General features: G+C 41.6%; 1 protein-coding gene across 1 annotated transcript in view; it reads left to right on the forward strand.

Moving 5' to 3' along the window:
• The window catches only part of RNF144B (ring finger protein 144B), a 52,736-nt gene extending 35,164 nt beyond the window's left edge, over positions 1-17,572 (forward strand). The window contains exons 4-8 of the mRNA XM_040069225.2: positions 2,765-2,825; positions 7,465-7,669; positions 8,794-8,938; positions 10,680-10,769; positions 10,966-17,572. Coding sequence (XP_039925159.1) covers positions 2,765-2,825; positions 7,465-7,669; positions 8,794-8,938; positions 10,680-10,769; positions 10,966-11,106 — 642 coding nt within the window. The 3' untranslated portion in view covers positions 11,107-17,572. The remainder of the gene's footprint in view (positions 1-2,764; positions 2,826-7,464; positions 7,670-8,793; positions 8,939-10,679; positions 10,770-10,965) is intronic.
• Positions 17,573-19,742: the final 2,170 nt, after the last annotated feature.

Raw genomic sequence — 19,742 nt, forward strand, 5'->3', positions numbered from 1 at the left:
TGTGTGTTCTTGTGCTGGACAGCAAGAGTTATAACTGCAGTTATTGCTTACAGGGTATGGAGAATCAGAAAATTTATTTCAACTCCTAACAGCCTGTCAAGTCTCAAATCAAGATATTTTCAGGAGAGAGGAGTTCTTGCCTGTATTTTTTTTTTTTTTTAATTAAAACCCCCAATAATAATAATTTAAAAAAAGTACCCCAAACATGTCCTCTGTCATTTCTTCCTACACTGAATAATTTTGTAGCCTAGAATAAGAAGACCCTGCTTTCTGATATCTCATGGTCTTTCTTTTTTGGCTCTTTGTCATCTGCTGGTTTGCTGCCTCCCAGATTTCCATGCCCTGACCAGCCCAGAGACATGAGTGGTTGTGCAGGAGAGGAGGTTTTTGGGATGGACAGACACCCAGGTGGGGCTTGATAAATTGCCTGGAAATGAACATTTAGACTGATGCCAAATAGGAGGAGATAAACACCTAATCCCCCTATTATACTTATGACTGTCCTTGATTAGGTATAAATAAGATTAAAAGTTCACTGAGGGAAGGATTTGCTGTTCTTTTATGGGGACCTGATTTTTTTTTTTTTTTTTTTTTTTTTTTTTTCTTTCCCCAATTAAGTTTGCACATACAGCTTTCACGTGGCACTGAATTCAGGCAGCAGGAATATATGCATTGTTTCCCTCATGCCTAAAGATACTAAATCTGTAAGAGGCTTTGGCTTAGCACCTCTCAGGCTGACCTGTGTGTGGGTGCCATCAGGACCTGGTCTTTCCAAGCCTGTGGGAGTCAGTGGCACGGGTGATGGGCTGTGTGTGTTCAACACCCAGAGCTGCATGGAGGGAGGGGGAAGCTGACCCGTGAAAGCTGGCATGGTAAGCTCAAGTTCTCCCCAGGAGAATGGGAAGCTTTCAGCGCTGCCTCTGCTTCCTGTTGAAATTTGTATTAAGATGCGTAACTCCACTCCCACTGTAATCAAAAAGGCTGATTTTTAATACATGGGAAATTCTGGGCTCAATAGAACTGCTCTTGAGAAAACCGTTAAATGTGAAAGCAAGTACAGAAGGACCCTGGCCAACTAAACAATTCGCTCAAGTGGCTCTTACAGCATTGAGACTCCCTGTTTTAATTTAGTTGTAATGAAGGAAAATTTAAAGTAGTTGCCAATGCTCACCCAGCTAGAGAAATGCAGATGACTCTTTTCATTTTCCAAACTATTTATATGCGAAGCTGCCCTGGGGAGGAGTGGGCAAAACTGAAATGATGTGTCATTGCTGCAATTGCTAAACTTCACTCTTTTTACCTTATTGATTAGTTTTTTTGTGTTTTCCAAGAGTGTTTCAGCTGACTTCTGATGAACAGGTGAAGGATTTACAAGAAAAATCTGTCTTACAGTCATATTAATCTTAATTAATTATAGACATATGAATCTTTAAATTATTAAATCTTGACATAATTTGGATTCATTTTTGTATTACTGTGGCTTAGGTTAAATAAATGATCCAAGCATCTGCTACAAAATACAGTTGTGTGCAATCAAGTCCAATTAATTTGAGATATTAATAAAGCAATTTCATATTTTATAATACAAATTTATTTTCTTTTTTCCATCTGTGAAAGAAAATGTATTCACAGAATGATCTGGAATATATATCGGATTTTTGTCATTATATTTCTTCTCATGAGTGCTATACCCTACAACCGAGGAGGACAGCAAGGGCCTGTGTCCACTTTACTGAGGGCGAATTTTGCTCTTTACAGTAATCTGAAGGGCTGTGGTTGGATACCGGATGTGAGATTTAAAAGCCTATCACTTTGAAGCTGTCAGTTCTACACTGTCTCACAGTGCTTCAAATGATCAGGTCCCAGGTCTTATATTAGTCTAGGTTTATTTTCAGTAAAAGAGGAAAATGTTTCCAGTGCTGGTACAATATTACAAACGGATCAGATAAAGAGAATGATCTCACATTCTGAATCTGACAAGCATGTGACTCCTGAAGTGCCTGTGAAGTTTCTTTTAAACGCCTCCATACCCTGTATGCAGGTTCGCTTATTGGTTTTAAATAGGGCACTTGGTCTTCTTACGTAGACTGTTAATTGGAGATTAGAGCATTTAGCCTTTTAGGCTGCTAGTTTAATCACGGTAATGTGTAAAATGTATCAGCAAAGCCTGTTTGTCTATGCCAACTAAATTTGTTAACTTCAGTCTGGTTCCCAGTAGGCTGCTCTGTGTCTAAGGCAAATTCCAGCAGCAATGGCATTAGCTATTTTGGCCCAAACCCCATGAAATGAATAAAAAATGGAAACCAGACTGGCTTTCAGTTCCTGAGAGCTAAGTGACCCCTGCCATTAACACTGGGAGACGTGCATGAAGAACCATTCATTTGAACTGTATTCTTGTGCATGAACAGCGTGCTGCAGTCTCCAGGGCTGGCAATCTGTCACCCTTTGTTACACTAAACCAACATGAAATGAAACTGGGAAGCCTGAAGTAAATATGGAATCCACAGAGAAGGTTTTTGTGTGCACGGTAGGAAAGACATGGGCTGAACTACTGGATTGTGTGGCTGAAATAGGGGAGGTTAAGGACTACTATTTTAAGTTTGGGAGAAGTCAGGGGATGGAGGAACCTGGTACAGAAAGCAAGCAGGAACAAAAAGGTGAATTTGAGAGCCAGCTCAGGAAAGCAGCTGTATAGAACAGAGTTTTTATTAACTTTTTTAAAGTCTGTATTTCTAACGCTTATTTTGTGTACTTCTCATTTCAGATTGCCTGTTTGGTTCCTGTTGACCAGTTTGAGTTATACAAGAGGCTGAAGTTCGAACGAGGTGTGAACCTTTTTGTTTCTATTACCTTCTCTTTTGTCAGTGGAGGCAGCATTGTTACATACAGCAGAGACAGAGCCTGTTGAGTGAGTTAAGGAAGAGACCTTAACTCATCAAAGAGAAGATGTCTTTACTATAAAGTAGTTTAAAAGCAGTCACTAGGTCTGACTGTGCTCCACAGACAAATTCGAAATTCTCTGTTTTGCAGAATCAAAAAAGAAGCATTTTAATGATTTATCAGACTTTTTCCTAGCTTGTGGGCAACACTCCCAGATTGTGTGCCTGGAGCTCCATTGTTCTTCTGATGTCATAGTCATCTTGGGTCCTTGAGGTGGTTGTACTGGTAGAACTTGTCAAGATGCTAGAGGCTTTTACACATCCATAGGGATCTTCAGAGCTTCTGAGGGACACATATTCTGCAATGCAATGCAAATTTTTGCAAGCATCCCTGCAAAATAGCTTTGCCTACGTAGAAGCCTCATGTGTGTTCATCTAGAGGAGTTTTTCTTCCCATGGAATAGTGGGTCCCCTCCTTCCTGAGGAAGGCCTGCTTTGTAAAGAAGTTTGAACCTGAAGGTCTCACATAGGCCAAGCTTTCCTATGCCCAGAGGTCACCCTTCTGCATCAAGGGATGGTCCCTTGCCAAGGCTGAAGAAGAAACTTGCTAGTCAGAAAGATGAGATCCCATTCCTGGTTTGGAAGACTGTCACCAGCTTGAAAGTTTCAGCTGGAAGGTGCAGTGTTTTTCAGAGAACCCAGTGCATGGTAGCATGCAGAGTGGTGTGTCTGAGACACTGCCCTACTCTGCCTGTTCTCAAGCTTTCCTTGAAAGACAGTATTTATATTCTTGCTCTGCACGCCTGCTTAGATGCAGTGGATTGTGTAAGATAATGCAGAGGTCTATAAAAATTAGTCAAAGTAATGCACTTGAAAAGTTGGTCAAATAGAAGAATATATAGGTTTTTACAGAATCTCATCTGACATGAGTCCTTGTGAATGACCACAAAGTACAAAAACTGCAAAATACTCAAATATGCCCTGAAGTTTATGGGTAAGTGCAGATTGTAGCTATGGTTTTCAGACACTGGGGTCAATGAAAAAGGAAAAAAATTCCAAAACTTTCATTTTTTATTTCTTTCTCCAGTTTTACCACTTGTTTATTCTTTATTCCTTACAAAGTCTCTCCAGTTCATAAGCTAATCAGAGGCTTGTCTACAGTTGCAGACAATGGAAATCAGAGCTTGTTAAATCACCCTTTCAACGGGTTAAGAAAAAGAGACTTTCTGGCAATACATTAATCTGTTTTATGTAAAACTTTTTTCTAACTGAAGACTCTGAAACTATTGGTTTCCTTCTATCTCCTGCTCTATAACCAGCCAAAGTTGAACTCATGATCTTTTGTCCAGGTCACGGTTACATTTTTTTTCTTTCTTTTTATACTGCCTCACACACAGAGAAACCTGAAACTTGTCTGTTTTTTAAATCCTCCTTTCCTGTTCTTTCCTGCCTAAGTATGACACATCCTCTTCCCCCTCTGCTATCTCTCTTCATTATGATTTTAAGATCTGTCCTTGCTCCTATATGATAAAACTATCATCCAAGCAGCAGACTTAGATATGGCCCTTTTGCCTTGCCTTTTGGCCCCAGCAATAAATCCAGCTCACTGATGTCTGGGAATAACGATTCCTACTAGCTAAAGCTCTGACCTGGACACCCAGCACTAGTCCCAGCTTTAGCCAAGACCTTTTACCTATCCTGGATTTAGTGCTGTCCCCACGGCTGCCCTTTCTGCACTCGTCAGTGGGACTTGGCTTATTAGCTTCTGCTGGCCTGGAGCTCCATTCTCAGACCTGAGCCTTACCTGGCAAGGCCTGTCTGCCCTGGTCCAGCACTTCTTCTGAAACTAGCAGTAGGCCTCGCTGATGGCATCTGTGTGGGATGAATTCTGACCCAGAATCTGCCCAGAGGCTCCTTCCTGATCTTCAAGTGATTGGTATAGCCCTTCCAGACATTTTCCACTGTGAGATGAATTTTGAGGAAGATTTGGAACACCCCAAGAAGGACTCATACATCCAACAGCTGTTTCCCCCACCCCCCATCTGTGCTAGCTGTGTTAATAAAATATATTTCTTCTCAATTTCATTGCTTTCTTTTTTTAATGGGCCAATAATATTGTGTGAAAACATAGTGTGAAGTAATTGGTATAGAATGGTGTATCTATAGACAATTCTTAAATTTAATAATAGATGCACTGACAATATGCTATTCTCTTGTGGGTTTTGTGTTCTTAGAATACAAATGTGTTTTTAAAAACGAGATTTTTTTTTGCATATCTGTAACTTCTCTGCATCCAGTCAGGGCAAAGCCACAGAGCTTCTGTGAAGCATAGTTACTAGAAGAAACAGGAATTTCTCTATGTCTGTTTAAGATGGGGTTGATGTAGTCAAAGGAAGTAAAGAAATAGAAGAATGCTTAGTGGTTAGGGCGCGTGTGTTATGTTTGTTTCTGTGACAATTACTCAGTAGGCTGAGTGGTAGATGAAGGGAATCTCCATTTCATGCCTGACTCAAAAGTAGCCCATTTTAAATGAAGATTTCTGTGAAATACAATCATAGTCTTATCCTTTCAGTGAGTACCTCTTCTGAGCCAGAAATTATTTTCTTCAGGGTGCTGCATTCCCCCTGTCTGCTGCCCACATCTTACCTGCTTGCTTGCATGTTTTATGTAAACTGGCCAGATCCCTGCCCGAAACTGGCACTGTTTGGGAAGGCTTTCCTCCTGAGAGTGGAGTGAGTTGTGGCTGAACTGGCTGCAGGGAAGCAGGGGAAAGGCTCAGGTGAGAAACGGCCCTAACAAAGAGATGGAGCAACTTGCCAGAGCAGGATGATAGCCTCTTTCCCTTTTTTAGGCTGTGCCTTTTTAGTTTTTTTCTCGTTTCGCTTGTAGTCCATGGTAAACCAAACAGTATGAAACAGCATGGACTGCAAAACACCATCTGTAGGTTCTTTGTAAAATGGAGGAAGTGGGAGAGGAGGGAGTTTCATCTCATGCATTATGTCTTGCTGCAACAAATTTGTAAAAAACAGGTTACAACCTAACTCGCCTCCTCCCAGTGATATTAAAACCAGACATTATGTCTTTCACCAAAAACAGGAAGGAGAATTTAGGTTTCCAAAGCTGAATTTTCAACTTCCCAAAGCTGAAAATATGCAGAACCTATCGCGTGAAGGATTAAATGCAATGGCAAGTACTAGGGCATAGTCTTACCCAGTTCAGGGTTTCTTTTAAGAGACACCAGAGGAACTTAGGGAAATAAAGATTTCTCCGTCAGGACGTTACCTTTTAAAACTATGTAAGTAGGAAAAGTTACTTGTTTGGCTGTGGCTCTCTTGTCCCTACAAATGAAGCTGAGAACTAATTTGGTTTTGCTTTCATTCAGTAGAAAGCAAAATGTTTGTTTGTTTTGGGAGGCAAAGAAAGCGTATGCAAGACAGTAAGAGAGAATAATGCAAGTAGATCCATGAAATGGCTGAAGGTAGATGGTACAGGTGTTTTGCTGTCACTGCCTAAATTATAGGTGACAACCTTTGCATGGATATAAAAATTCTCTACATCTGTTGGAGCACTCTGACACAGTCTCTGAAATTACCTGAAGTCAGAGCACTGTGTACCTGTGTGTCCTGCAGCCAGAGAAGGTGAACATCCATGTGTGCTTTCAGCAAAATTTGCCAGAGAACATATATATGAGGTCCTTGTGCAGCTTTTTATTTCAGGTGGGACAACTAATTTTATCTGCTGGAAGTACCTTGTAATGGCTTTTGCCATCTCAAGAGTCAGGATTTCCCCTTACTTTGGAGACGTCCCCTCCATCAATCTATTTTCAGTGGTGGTCCCAGAGAGCTCCCAGGGAAGGAGGAGGGTCAAGGTAGCTCCTGCAGGCATGACAGCCCTTTTCTGGGGAGGCTCTGCAGGGTGTGAGTGTTCAGTTGCATCTCATGGAATTGAGTAGCAAATGAGCAAGAGTGAATGTGTCCCAGCTGGGTTTTTGTTGCAAATTCCTTGAATAAAGATTGGGAAGTGACGAAGATCAACATTTATCATTCTCTGCCATGTGGTGATGACTGTAACTCAGTGTTCTGCACCCTGAATCTTGCCTGCTCTAATAATCTGATACCAGAGGAATAGTAATCATGTGATACAGTGAATATTAACTCCAGTTTATAGACAGAGGAGAGTAAATAAGGCATGGAAAGTGACTTGACATTGTCCTGCTGTTTATAGGGAAGTTACTGCATAGATTACACATGCAAAAGACATGGAGTGACCTAGTGTTACAAAAGACATGTGCTTCTCAGCAAGCAGCAATTAGGTTCATATTTTGAACCTCCCTGTAAAAAGGCGAGGAACACATTCTGTGTAGTGTATTTCTGTTGTTGCAATGCTTTCAGTGCAACTGCTTAGCAAAGCACAAATGCAGACCTGAATAAAGAAGAGAAGGCCCAAATGCCCGTGGGCTCGGGTGTGGAGCGCTTTGGCTCCCACACCCTTGTGCAGAATTCGGTGTTGTATACCTAGACACGTGTCACTGGAACAAGAAGGGGACTGTATAAAGAGTTTCATCTCTCTCTCTGTTGCATTTCAGAGGTCCACTTGGACCCCCAGAGAACGTGGTGCCCCACGGCCGACTGCCAGACAGTGTGCCACATCGCACCGAGCGAGTCGGGAGCCCCGGTGCCAGTGGAGTGCCCCGCCTGCCACCTGACCTTCTGCTCCTCTTGCAAGGAGCCGTGGCACGGGCAGCACCTGTGCCAGGAAAACCAAACCGCTCTGGTAGCAGCCGAGCAGGGGTAAGATGGGAATCCATGATGGACGCGTAGTCTTTCGGTTCTTTTCATCATAGGGCATCACGTCAGGTTCATGGAGCAGCTTCCTTCTAGGTCCACAGCTCCAGCTGGGAAACTGTCCATCTCTCCTGGTGTTTCCTCAATATAATTCCAGTCTAAATATTACTTTAAATGATAAATTTTATTTTTTAATACTTAATATTATTTGTGTACTTGTCAAGCTTGGGTTGCAACTGACACTTCTGAAAGGTGAAGGCCTCCAGGACTTTAAATTGGCCTAAAGGCTTTGTTCACATGGCAGAATCATGACCTGTGCCCATACAAAAAATCCAATATTGCAGGATCCAAATTTTTCCTACGCTGTGATTAAGAAATCACCCCTGCTTAATATTTATAGAATCTTTACATAGAAAAACCTGATCTCGTACACAGAGTGTGAATTTCACTTGGTGGGAGAAGCCTGATTTATGCGTATTTTCCTTAAGTGCAAACAACCTAGAGATCACGTTGTAAAAGTCATTAATCTACTGAAGAGAGACTTTTGTGTTTAAATTATGTCATGTCTTTGGCTATCCATCATTGTTTTTAGAATCAGGTTATGTTGAATGATGTGTTCAAAGTTTTCTAGCTTTTTTTTTTTTTCCAAGAAATGAAAGACTAAAAACCTAGAGTGTTCTGCTTGCTAGAGACTCCATTGAATAGGAGTTGCCGAAAAGCTCTTGCTATGATTTTTCTTGTCTGGCTGTGGTGGAGTTTAAGCCTATTTTATTCAGACAAGGACAGTGCTCTGAATTACATAATTATGTCTTGTAAAATGAATTGTGCAAGGTCTCTGTAACTAAGTCCTAAGTTTTAATACTATAGGTGATTAATTGTGTGTGTTGGTTTTATATAGCATAAAGGAACAAGCCAAGGTGTTTTCACTTTTGTGTGATATTCATAGTCTTACACCTAGTAGTGAGTATGCTTCAATGTATTGTACTGAATATAAGAGGCTTCACATACTGAGTGCATTAGGACAACAACATTAGATGCTCTGAAAAATAAGCACAGTACACATCAAGCAGTGGGCCTGAATACCAACAGTTGTGTTGACATTTCATTTTAATGTTTCCTTACTTTTCTAGATTCCTTATTGGAGCAGAGACAGAGTCACCAATTAAGCAGTGCCCAGTCTGTCGAATTTATATTGAGCGAAACGAGGGCTGTGCTCAGATGATGTGCAAGAACTGCAAGCACACGTTTTGCTGGTATTGTTTACAGAACTTGGATGTAAGTGCTGCAGAAAAAAAAAAAAACAAGATAAAGAATAATGGGGTTAGGCTTAGTCTGAGGCCTTGTGCAAGTTCTTTTTTAGTTTATTGCTGTTCTAACGAATTTCTTGGCTCAATTCAGCTTCTGACTCAGTTTCTTTCTCTTCTTTCAGCCAGTGCTTTTATTTATATCAATATATTTGTGGTTCTTCCATAAAGGGTTGTAGCCATGTCTATGGGTCCCATGTTTGTTCTTTGAGGGAAATGGGACTAACACGTTGCTTTCTGGAGGTTTGTTCCAGCAGAACCTTGCTCAGATTCCCTCTTCCAGTAGCTAAAAACAGTTTGGATGAGAGTGAGGGAAGTAAATATCTTCCACCTGTTTCAACAGTAAAGGACATAGCCTGTCTAAAAAAATGGTATGGTTCAGGGTGAAGGGGGTTGGTCCATGGTGTGGTGGCTCAAGGGCTCCCTGCTAGGGAGGAGTAGGTCTCCTTTACGAGTCCATCTCTCGCCTTGTTTGCTGAAGAGAATGATTGATTATTAGGCTTGAGGATGAAAACGTTGGATTATGAACATGGATTGTGAAGTGTATGTTGCTAATGATTTCTCAAAGGTTGCAAACCAGTCTCAACTCATGTGGACTTAAGTATCCCAGCAGCATGAAGTGTCCTGGAAGTAATGCACTTGTATATATGGCAGCTTGCCCTTTTGGCACAGTCATCAGTAACAACTGCGGGAGTGCGAAAAGGACTTTACCAGCACTTGAAATAAAATGTTCTGTGCTGCATGGCTTTTCTTGTCTTGTTTTTTTGTACTCCACAGCCAGCAAACAATGAGACTTCCTCAATCTTCATCCTTTACTCAGCACGCTAAACAGGTTTCCCTTAGTGTTATGTCCCCTTTCCGTGTGGGTGAATGTGTTTTTTCAACATGGGTCTTAGGGCTTGCCTCAGAGTACATGCAGTACACGGTGATTGCTTAATGCTGTGCTGAACCAGAAGAGTGTCACATTCTTGCAGACTCCACAGACATGCCCTTATCGAGTTTTTGTCAGTTCAAAGGGAGAAAGAGAGAAAGAAACTGTAGTCTTGTGATTCAAATGTAGTTTTTCTAAATGTTTGGGGGTTACAGGAGCTCCAGGCATAGATGAAAGTAATACCTGCAAAGCTGGAGAGCAGAGCTGAAAAATGAAAGGGGAAGCAGCATCAGGTTACAGCACAGTGGTTTAGGGAGGGTAATGCAGGGCATGAGTCACCTTCTAAAGAAAAGAATGGGTAATTTAATAAGTATTATTGGTAAAAGACAAATTGAACAGAATTTTTGTACTTTTTATATTTTCCTGTTAAGTCTAAGAAGATGACTGTGAAGTAGGTGCATCAGGAGAACAGAAGGTGGAATACTTCAGGAAGATGATCCCTCACATTGCTAGTTTTCAGAAATGCCCGTTGTTTTCAGTCCCCTTTATCATCACCAAATTATAGACCAGGTACTTGTACAATAGGGGAAACTCACATGCTTGTGGCTTTTTAAAAGCAGTGGAGGAAAGATGCTGTGTAATAGTTCAGATGTCAAACATATGTCAAATTCTGAAACTGCGAGAAGTTACTCTAGATAGTTATTTAGAAAACAGGTGAACTTGGCTGCTGGCTGCTGGCAATTTTGAAACAGTGGCAGGAAGGTTGCATTTTCACTCTGGTCTTGAACCTCTCCCTGCAGTTCTGTAACCTGCTCTTACAGCTTCTTCTTTTCTTTTTCAGAATGATATTTTCTTACGACATTACGACAGAGGCCCTTGCAGAAACAAGCTGGGCCACTCACGGGCTTCAGTGATGTGGAACAGAACACAGGTGTGTTCCTAGCCAGCTGGGCAGAGCTTTCATCCATGCATGAAGCATAGAGGTTTTACTCTTCAGAGAAGAACCAAGATGATTCTTTTCATATTTTCATCCCTTTTTTGTGACCTATGCTGTGTTTATTCATGCACATGCATATTTTATTTTCCATGCTATCTAAATATGTATTTTTCACCACCCTGTCTTTCAGGTTGTGGGGATCCTCGTTGGACTAGGTATCATAGCGTTGGTGACCTCCCCCTTGCTGCTCGTGGCATCTCCATGCATCATCTGTTGCATTTGCAAATCTTGCCGGAACAAAAAGAAAAAACACAGCCTGCCGACAACCTAAAACTGTGTCTTTTTGAGTCTCCATCTCTACAGCATATGTATGTGAGAAAGCACAATGGTTATGTTTTGGTGCCATACCTACCAAATAATGCTCCCCTTTTTTTGCCAGTTCTTGGGAAAAGTGCCTATTCTTGACAGGTTACTCTATCACTAACAAGTTCTCATGGGGGAAAAGTCTGGATTCTTGTGAAATACATATAGTGTAGGTTTTTGTCTTCCTGAAGAGGAAAACAGGGCACCATTCAGTACTTTATACCATAAATATGATCTACCATTGAAGACTGATAGAACATTCCCAATTTCAATCAGCTGCACGTGGCTTGATCCTGCCACACTGCTCTGTCTTTGCAGGTCCCAGTCATTACTGTTGTGCTTGCTGTTGGTTCTTGGTGATGATCAGATTTCTCAGAAAGTTTTGGGTCTTTTGTAAAAGAGGGAGAAGGAACAGCCTGATTAGGTTCTTCTGTCTGCTAGGTTGTGTCCAGTTAAATATAACAAACCATTAAGAAAATATGTTTGGTAGTTTCCTGTCAATTGGCTGCCATGGCATTTCTTTGAGCATTGAAATCCATTTGATTTTTACCATTGATCACAACTACAGAAGTAAAAACCCAACAAAACGGTTTCTAAGATGGGGATCTCTTTTGAGAGACTGGACTACCTTGAGAAAGCTGCTATGTTTTTTCACATCAAACATGACATATCTACCATGAAATATTAGGAATATGCATATTTCCCTAGCATTGGGCATGGCTTTTATCAGTACCATGGGTGTAGCAAACCCACAGTGAAGGTAATATTGTAAGAAAGGCTGTGATACAGTTCCCATTTTGTGCAGAGCGCTGGGATCCTGGTTGCGTGTGAAGAAAGTGATGGTGTGGGCACAGATATACCAAGTACACGTGGGCAGTCAGTGGATATTTTTTCCGACAATTTACATGGGTTGGCAGCAAGAACCCTGTCAAAAAGTTACTGAAACCAGACTAAGCCAAGCCCTCGTTCAAAACCTTATGGACCTGCTGAAGTGAATACTTGAGAAATGCTGTGTAAATGTGCGCTCCGTCCTTTGGTGGGTGCGTCTTTTGTCCTGCTCAAGGTTAACAAACTCTGTTACTGATATTTTTTAGTTACTCTGAATCTGGAAGGCTATCAGGTAATAAGTGCTTCATTTTAATTTGGTGCCTCACCACCAAACCTGTTCAGACCCTGGTATTGGTTACAGACCCCTGTATAAGTTCGCTGAAAGCTCTCTGAAGAGCTGGAATTACTCCTGGCTCAGTCAGGAGTAGCCGAGATCAGACTCTACTCCCTGGAGTTTATTTCCTTAATGGATGGTGCTCCTCACAACCGGGGCCGGTGGCGCTTTTGTTCTGGACTCCCGTCTGTGCATTCTATATCTGTGGGAACAGATAACAAGTTTGCACTGTATAATTGGTTGTAATTCCAAACCCCTTTCCATATGGGCTGCGAGGCTGGAAGGAGATGCTCAGTGTGGTGTCAGGCTCGCACTCCGCCCGGCTGCCCCTTTCCAAGCACACAGCACGGGTCACCCGGAGGGTGCTGCGGGGGTCACTCTGTGTGGTGCTTGGCCGAGCCTCAGGAACTTTGCCTTCTTGGCAGCTGTAAATGTGCCCTTTTTTCTGTTTCACTTTGTTCTCTGGTTACTCTAACAAAAGTGGCAGGTGTTCTTCTTTTGAGAAGGTGTAGTCTGTTGAGCAGACTAGCGAGGGCAGAGGCTTTTAATGATACTGTCTGTTTTACTTTTTAATTGATTTCTTTTATAAATGCTGTCTGACTTTGCTACCAGTCGCGGCTGGAGGGCAGGCGGTGCTCGCCAGTGTGAAAGGCTGTATTTATTCTTCATCCTCACTTTAAAGGGAAGCAGAACGGTAGACAGTACCTTCTAAATACAGAGTGCAATGCAGGCAACTGCCATTTATAATAAATAAAGAATGTTTTCTGTATGTCTTTTCTTGAAGAGCACTAATGGTAGTGCTTTGGGGTACTTGTGACAGATTAAAGTGTCCAGCCCTTGGCTTTGCACTATTTTTCTACCTACATTTTTATGGCACTAGTGTCATTTCCATTTTATTTATGAACTTGAAGTTGCAAGTCCTACTTTAACAAAGCCTCAAGGACAAAGATGTAGGAGCTGTACAGTCTCTTTAAGCATAACCAGCATTGCAATGTACTAATATCCTTTGCATGTTAAAATTTGAGAGTTTTTCATGTTTTGTGATCTTACCCATGACCGGTGCATCCTTTGCTAGTCTGGTTTCTTTCCTTATCCTCTCCCTCTTTCTGTTGGCCTGGTTTTGCTGAAATGCCTATTGGAATGAAGGTATTGGACTTTTTTTTTTTTCTGTTAATGCTGTTGTGTTAATTAAACTGTCAGGTTCTTCTCTGTGTTAAAGAAACAGTGGAAGGCAGCTCTCTTGCACCAGTTTAGGTGCCTGGTGGGCATAACAAAACTGGTACAAATTTATCATGCAGGAGTTAACACAGCCTGGCAGCCTCAGCACCAGTCCAGGTATCTAAGAAATCTAAATGTGGATTGGTAGCCCAGGTTTTTGCTGGAGGTCTTTACACGAGAACTGGATAAGGAGAGCAGGAGCTAAAGGGACCCCTTCCTTTGGCTGTGTAGGTGCAGCAGATGGACCAAGAAAGAAGTTCTAGACATCTTCAGAGCTTAAAATGAAATCTTTACAACAATGATTTTCTTTAAAAGGCTGTGTCCAGTGCCCCAGCTTTTCATTGCATGAGAATACTTGAGCATATGCATTAAGTAGACCCTGGCCTCGCTGAGTGGAATACTACCTGTGCTGAAGTGCTGGAGCAGGAAAAGCCCTGTTACTCTGTTTTCCAGAAGGCAGCTATTTTGCACCAGCTGGCTATGTTCATAGAGTTCCAGAAAAACATTTCAGCAGGAATCTTTTTTTCAATGTTGGCTTTTGCTTTTGTGTTGCTTTGGTGTTTTTTTTTTTTTTTTTTTTTTTTTTATTATTTTTTTATTTTTTTTTTTGAGGGGGTGTGGTAGGATTTTTTTTCCCCCACTTTATAAGAAACATTAAAGTCACTTTATAAAAAATTAATGGAAAACATGAAAAATAATACTAGTAATAATTAGGGAGAACAAAAAAAACCACAAGAAAACAAAAACGGGACTCTTATTACATCTGACTCATGTTAATCAAGGTGTCTCTAAATCCACCCTCCTGAGCTCCATCTGTGCGATGTGGTTGGTGCACATTACTACCAGGCTTCACTGCTCTTCCCATCTCTCCTCTTGCCCCTGTGGCAGGTGGCTGGCATGGGGGCAGCAGCCAGGGCAGAGCTCAGGGCTATGGCAGTGCAGGTACCACACCAGGAGCACAGTGCCCACCCTGGACTCATCCCCAGTTTGTTCTTGGGGCTTTAACCACTGAGAGACACCTTGGGGGTTTTAGGCCTTTAATGTTACATTGAGAGCATTCACAATATTCTCTTGGAAAACAGAAGTGGAAAGTACTCCATTCATTCTGAACCAGGAGTATTCAGGCCTTATTGAAATTGGGCTCTAGGTGTTTAAAGGTCAGCTCCTGAACTTAAGAGACCAGTGCTAGAAATCTGGATTTGTACTTCATCTGGCCACTAATGTCCATGGTCACATATCATGTCATTTCCTACCAGTCACTGGGTCTGTGTCAAATACAGCTGAAGATCCCATTCAGTATTCCATGTCCTTGAGTTAAAATGAGGATGATGATACCTGCTCCCAAATCCATCTCTTAAAAAGAGAGCATATTTCTCATGCTGCAGCATAGGTGCATCTCTGCAGTATTTATTCCAGAGCTATAGTGGGTGTTCAGTGCTGCCCTTCAGTAAGTGATGGTTTATTTTTGGTATATGGGGTTACTTACCCCAAAGAAGGGCACGAGGGGTAACAATAGTGAATGTTTCTCAGTGCTTTGATGATTCTAAATGCTAAGTCTTGTTGTCTGTTCAGTAACACAGCATGAAGTCCAAAGATAAATTTAAAAAGTATACAATTTTTACTTGAATGGACTAAGAGAAACGGGATATTGCTCCATGTTTGCATGAAGAAATAAATACAAGTGGACAGGTACAACTGCATTTCCACAATGGGACAATAAAATCAACTTTTGGCTGCTCCATTTTTTGGTACCACAATGGGTGGTTGTGCTGTAGTGCCTGCTGCTTTAAAAATTTGAAATCTGTTTTGCACTGTAATCTCCTTCTCCCAGTCATTCTTTCGCAAAGTAATTCTCTTTATGATCTTATTTTTTTCAGTATTTCTGGCCAAAGATTCTTAGAGCAAAGCCAGTAGATTTCTTTGTATGAAGATAAAAATCTTCCAGCCATTTTCTCCCAGGTTTTAAAAAGAAATTTGATGCTGAGTTACCTGGCCAAAGATAGGAATTCCAGACTTCGCTTGTTTAGAAAGTCTTACTGAGACTTAAGTTCTCTTGTAAGACCTAAGTAAGGGCTGATTTGTTAGAGCTCATAGATAAGGGAGCCCTACAGCTTTTGAGCTTCACAGAAGAGATGCCTCTATTGTTAAGCAGACTTCTTTGGAAATGTACTAGAGGGAAAAGAAATTAAGAATCTACATCCTGTATACATGTTTTTATTGTATAAATCAAGAATACTTCTCTTGGATAGATTCATAATTTAGGGATTCAGACTCTCTGGAGCCTTTCTAGGGTATACTTACCCAGGAAGATAATCTTAGAAATATGCTGAGGCAGTTGAACAGAGTGTGCTAGTTATAAAAGAGTTGTCAGACATCTCTCACCCATGAGTGTGTAGGATGAGATCATAATTCACATGGCTGGAAATAAAGATGTGAAAATTTGCCTTTCCTGGAACAGCAAGAGTTGGTTCTTCTGCAGTCTCCCGGAAGGTCAACTTATTGCTAAGACTCTGGAGAACTTCAGTCTCATTTTCATTTGTCCTCTAGTTAGTAAAGTAATAAAGTGAGAGCTGAATGGTGTTGCTTAACAGGAAGCCCAAAGGTCTGTCTTGTGTCATGACCCTCAAGTTCCTCATAACCAATGTGGTTTTATAATTTATTATTATAATTTATGCAATGCAAATATAATTTATAATTAGTAATTATAAAATATTAAGGATGAAGTATCATTGCCTTTATCATATGATTGATTTATTTTAATTGCATTCATACTGGAAGGCTTATCTGCTTCCCATAGAGAAGGTCATGGTGCACCTGGCAAAGTAAATTTCTGTGATCTGGTGCAGTCCACAGTAAATGTTTCCTACTTGTTTGTAGTTATATCAGAGGGGGTTTTTTTTATGATCCCTCAAGTTAGTTTTTTGAATTGAGCAAATCTCTATTGTTAGGAAAGGCAATTTCCTAGCAATGAATTTTATTGACCATCACAATCTGAGCTATAAAAGATGATACTGGTTGACAAGGTCCACCAGCTCTTTGGAGGACACGACCTTCTTCTTCTCCCTTCTTCCCAAGAACCTTTATCTTTTCTTGGATGAAAATTAAGGATGTCAGTAATTTGCTTGTGCCTTCTGGATGTCCAGGCAGAAGTTGTAACTTCTGGTGGCCATGTGCCGGGAGATCCGAGACAGGTTGAATGTGCGATGCTGCTGGATGTGTGCAGTGAGTTGCTTAAATTTCAAGAAGGTGCCTGAGCTTTATGACTCCTGGGGCTCATGCAGTGGACGTGGTGCACAAAGGGACTCGTCCAGGTGAGGCTTCAAGTGCCACCAGCTCTATGGCATGTGTTGTGCTGGGCCATCTCACCATGTTCGAGTGTATCCCGCATGTTCAGCAGCAGCCCTATCTCAAGCTTGCCCTTTCCATAGCTCCCCATCCACCTCCAAAATGCCCCAGAACTCAGAACGAATCTGTTCATTTTCCAAGTCTCTTGCTGCTGGCCTGGTCCAGTTTCACAGAAGCTTCAGTTCACATGAGCCATTTCAAGCTCAGTGGGACTGATCATTTACTTTTCCCTAATGAGCAAGGCTTGGGAATGAAGAGAAGCAGAACTGTTGCGTATGCTGGTATTGGCATCATGGGCACCAAAGGTTGCTGTGTGAGAGCTCTTTTAACTGTCCCAGCGTTGCTCATTTCTGAGAAAAGCCGGTGTTTTAAATGCGTGTAGATGGAAGTGTCCAAGTCTGACACTGGGAGTGTTTGTGTGTGTGGTGTGAACCAGCAGTGGCCACGGACCCCTGTCCTGCCCCCCGCAGATTTTACATCCTGTTTATCTATTTTTTTTGGTTTTTTCTTCTCCTCCAGGTAATACACTTTCTTCACCACTTTTCTTCTGGTGAAGGGCAAAAGGGTTTGATCTTTGTAAGATTTGTTAAAATATTTTTGTGTTTATAAGAAAGCTGACGTATAAAGAAATAAGTGCTTTTGTAATTTTTTTTTTTGTGTGTGTGGTATGATTCAGCATTTAAATGTTTTACAGATGCAGTTTTTTGCACTCTCTCTGCGTATATTCATAAAAATTATATTTATTTTCTCTCTATGGTTTACTTCGGGTTTTTTTTTTTCTTCTGATGTTATAAAATGCGATACGTGCAACATTAAAAAATTAGTGTAAAGACATTGTCTCATTTTGTTGTAATCTTCAACTGCCTTTAAAAAGATAATGTAGAAAATTTATGGAAAGAATTTGAATGCATCAGATGTGTTTAATGGAAATTTTGAGGATAGAAGAAGGTAAAAGAGCTGGGATAAATAAAGGTAAAGAGTCTTGACTCTTATTTACTTTCTCAAGAGTAACTGACATTAAAATCCTTTTGAAGAGTGTGGGGCAGACTCTGGATTAGCCCTGGGAGCTGCTGCAGTGGCGTGCAGACAGCACTGGTGTTTGCTCTCCATAGGTGGGATGTAGGATTACTAAAGCTCTTTTCCATGGAAAAGTCTGGTGGAGACTGTGGCTTGGGAGTTACCAGGAGCACCTGGAGCTACCCCAGGCAGTGGATATGGGATGTGTGGCAGGCTGCACAAAGCAAAGTCTGCTCCTTCAGAGCCCCCTTTCTCTTCATTTGCTCCCTCAGCCCTGCCTGTCCTTGCAGGAGAACAGGGCCTCCTGCTCCGGGTTTCTGAAGGACCTGATGGAATGCTTCATCCTGCCGTGCAATTTCAGACATCCGTGCTCCTTAGTTTCCTCACACCCCCACATCCTGCAGTGCTTATGAGAGACAATCACAGCTGTGGTTTTGAGCATGACACGTGAAGGCGATGTTTACTGCTAAATATTTCTAGCTTAGCTACAATTGCTCAGCATCTGAAGGTAGGATTTTCCAGCTGGGTGACACATCCTTGAAAATCCTGCATGTCATTTGTGGGGCTGTTCACCTCAATACATTATCTGAAAGATCTTGATAGGTTTTGCCTCTGAGAATGTTTTCAAGATGAAGGTTGAAGAGAATACCACTGTTTTCACTGACAGCTCAAACTATGGTCATGAATGTACATTTTTTTCCTCACTAGTTTAGAATAAATTCAGCACTGGTATTATTCCACTTAAACATAGGTGGTGGTGGTTGTTTTTTTTTTTTGTTTGTTTGTTTTTTGTTTTTTTTTTTTTTTTGTGTGTGTGTGTGTGTGTGTTTTTCAAGGCTCTGGTCTTGTGGCAAGAAAGCAGGAGAAACTTACCAGTCCACACGTTAACAAAGGTGATGACTTGCAGCAGACTGAAGTTTTCCAGCACAGCACTTTTCCTGCAGAGGATCTTGCTGATTACTGAGGAACCATCTTTCTGGTGGGAATGTGTCCATTCTGTCAGACTTGTGATGGACGCCAGCTGCTGGCAGCCCGTGTGCCTGGTACCCTGCCAGCCTACCAGCTGCCAGTGGTGGGCAAACTGCCTGGCTTCCCACCTGGCAGACGAGTGAACTGCCAGCTCCTCACCTGGCAACTTCGAAGAAAAACACCAACAAATCTTTTCCAAGAAAAAGACACACATTTCTGAATTTCCAATATTTAAAATTCCAAATCAGACTAGTCCTAGCAACCTAAACATCTCCTGGCCAGTTTTGTAAAATAATAATTAAAAAAAGTCAATGGATTCAAATTTGATTTGATCCCAGCTTCAAGGTGCAATTTCCCCTCCCAGCTCCTGCACTTGTCATGAAGACCAGTTTTCTTCAAAAGCCTTTTATTTCAAAGTAATTTGCAACCAAATCCCTCAGTTCTAAATCTCCATGCTTTTTGAGGTTATACAAGATGTCATTTACCTTCTTAACCTCAGTGTGTGCGCATCCACCTACTCACCCACACCCACTTCTACACTACCCACAGTCTGATCCATCCTTCCAGTTTGACAAACAGCCCACATCACCCTCTCAAAACACCTTTCCTGGTCTCCAGTTTTTGCTCTGGGGTGATCCTGTGGGTGGGGCCACCCACCCCATCTTCATCCTGTCACATTTCCCTGGGGGGCCCGTGACTCCTCCTGGGAATCCTTGCTTCTCTGTAAGCAGTGATGGCCTGCCTCTCAGAAGGATTGCTCTTGCAAAAACCTTTCCCAATGTCTTTTGATCCTGGTGCCTGCTTGGCAGCTCCTTTCTCTTTCAAATTCTACAACTTTCCCAGCCTGAAAACTTAGTTTTTGGAAACCAGAAATCACAGAAAAATAGAACGAA

Source organism: Hirundo rustica, chromosome 1 (assembly GCF_015227805.2).
Source record: "Hirundo rustica isolate bHirRus1 chromosome 1, bHirRus1.pri.v3, whole genome shotgun sequence".
Lineage (NCBI taxonomy): Eukaryota > Metazoa > Chordata > Aves > Passeriformes > Hirundinidae > Hirundo > Hirundo rustica.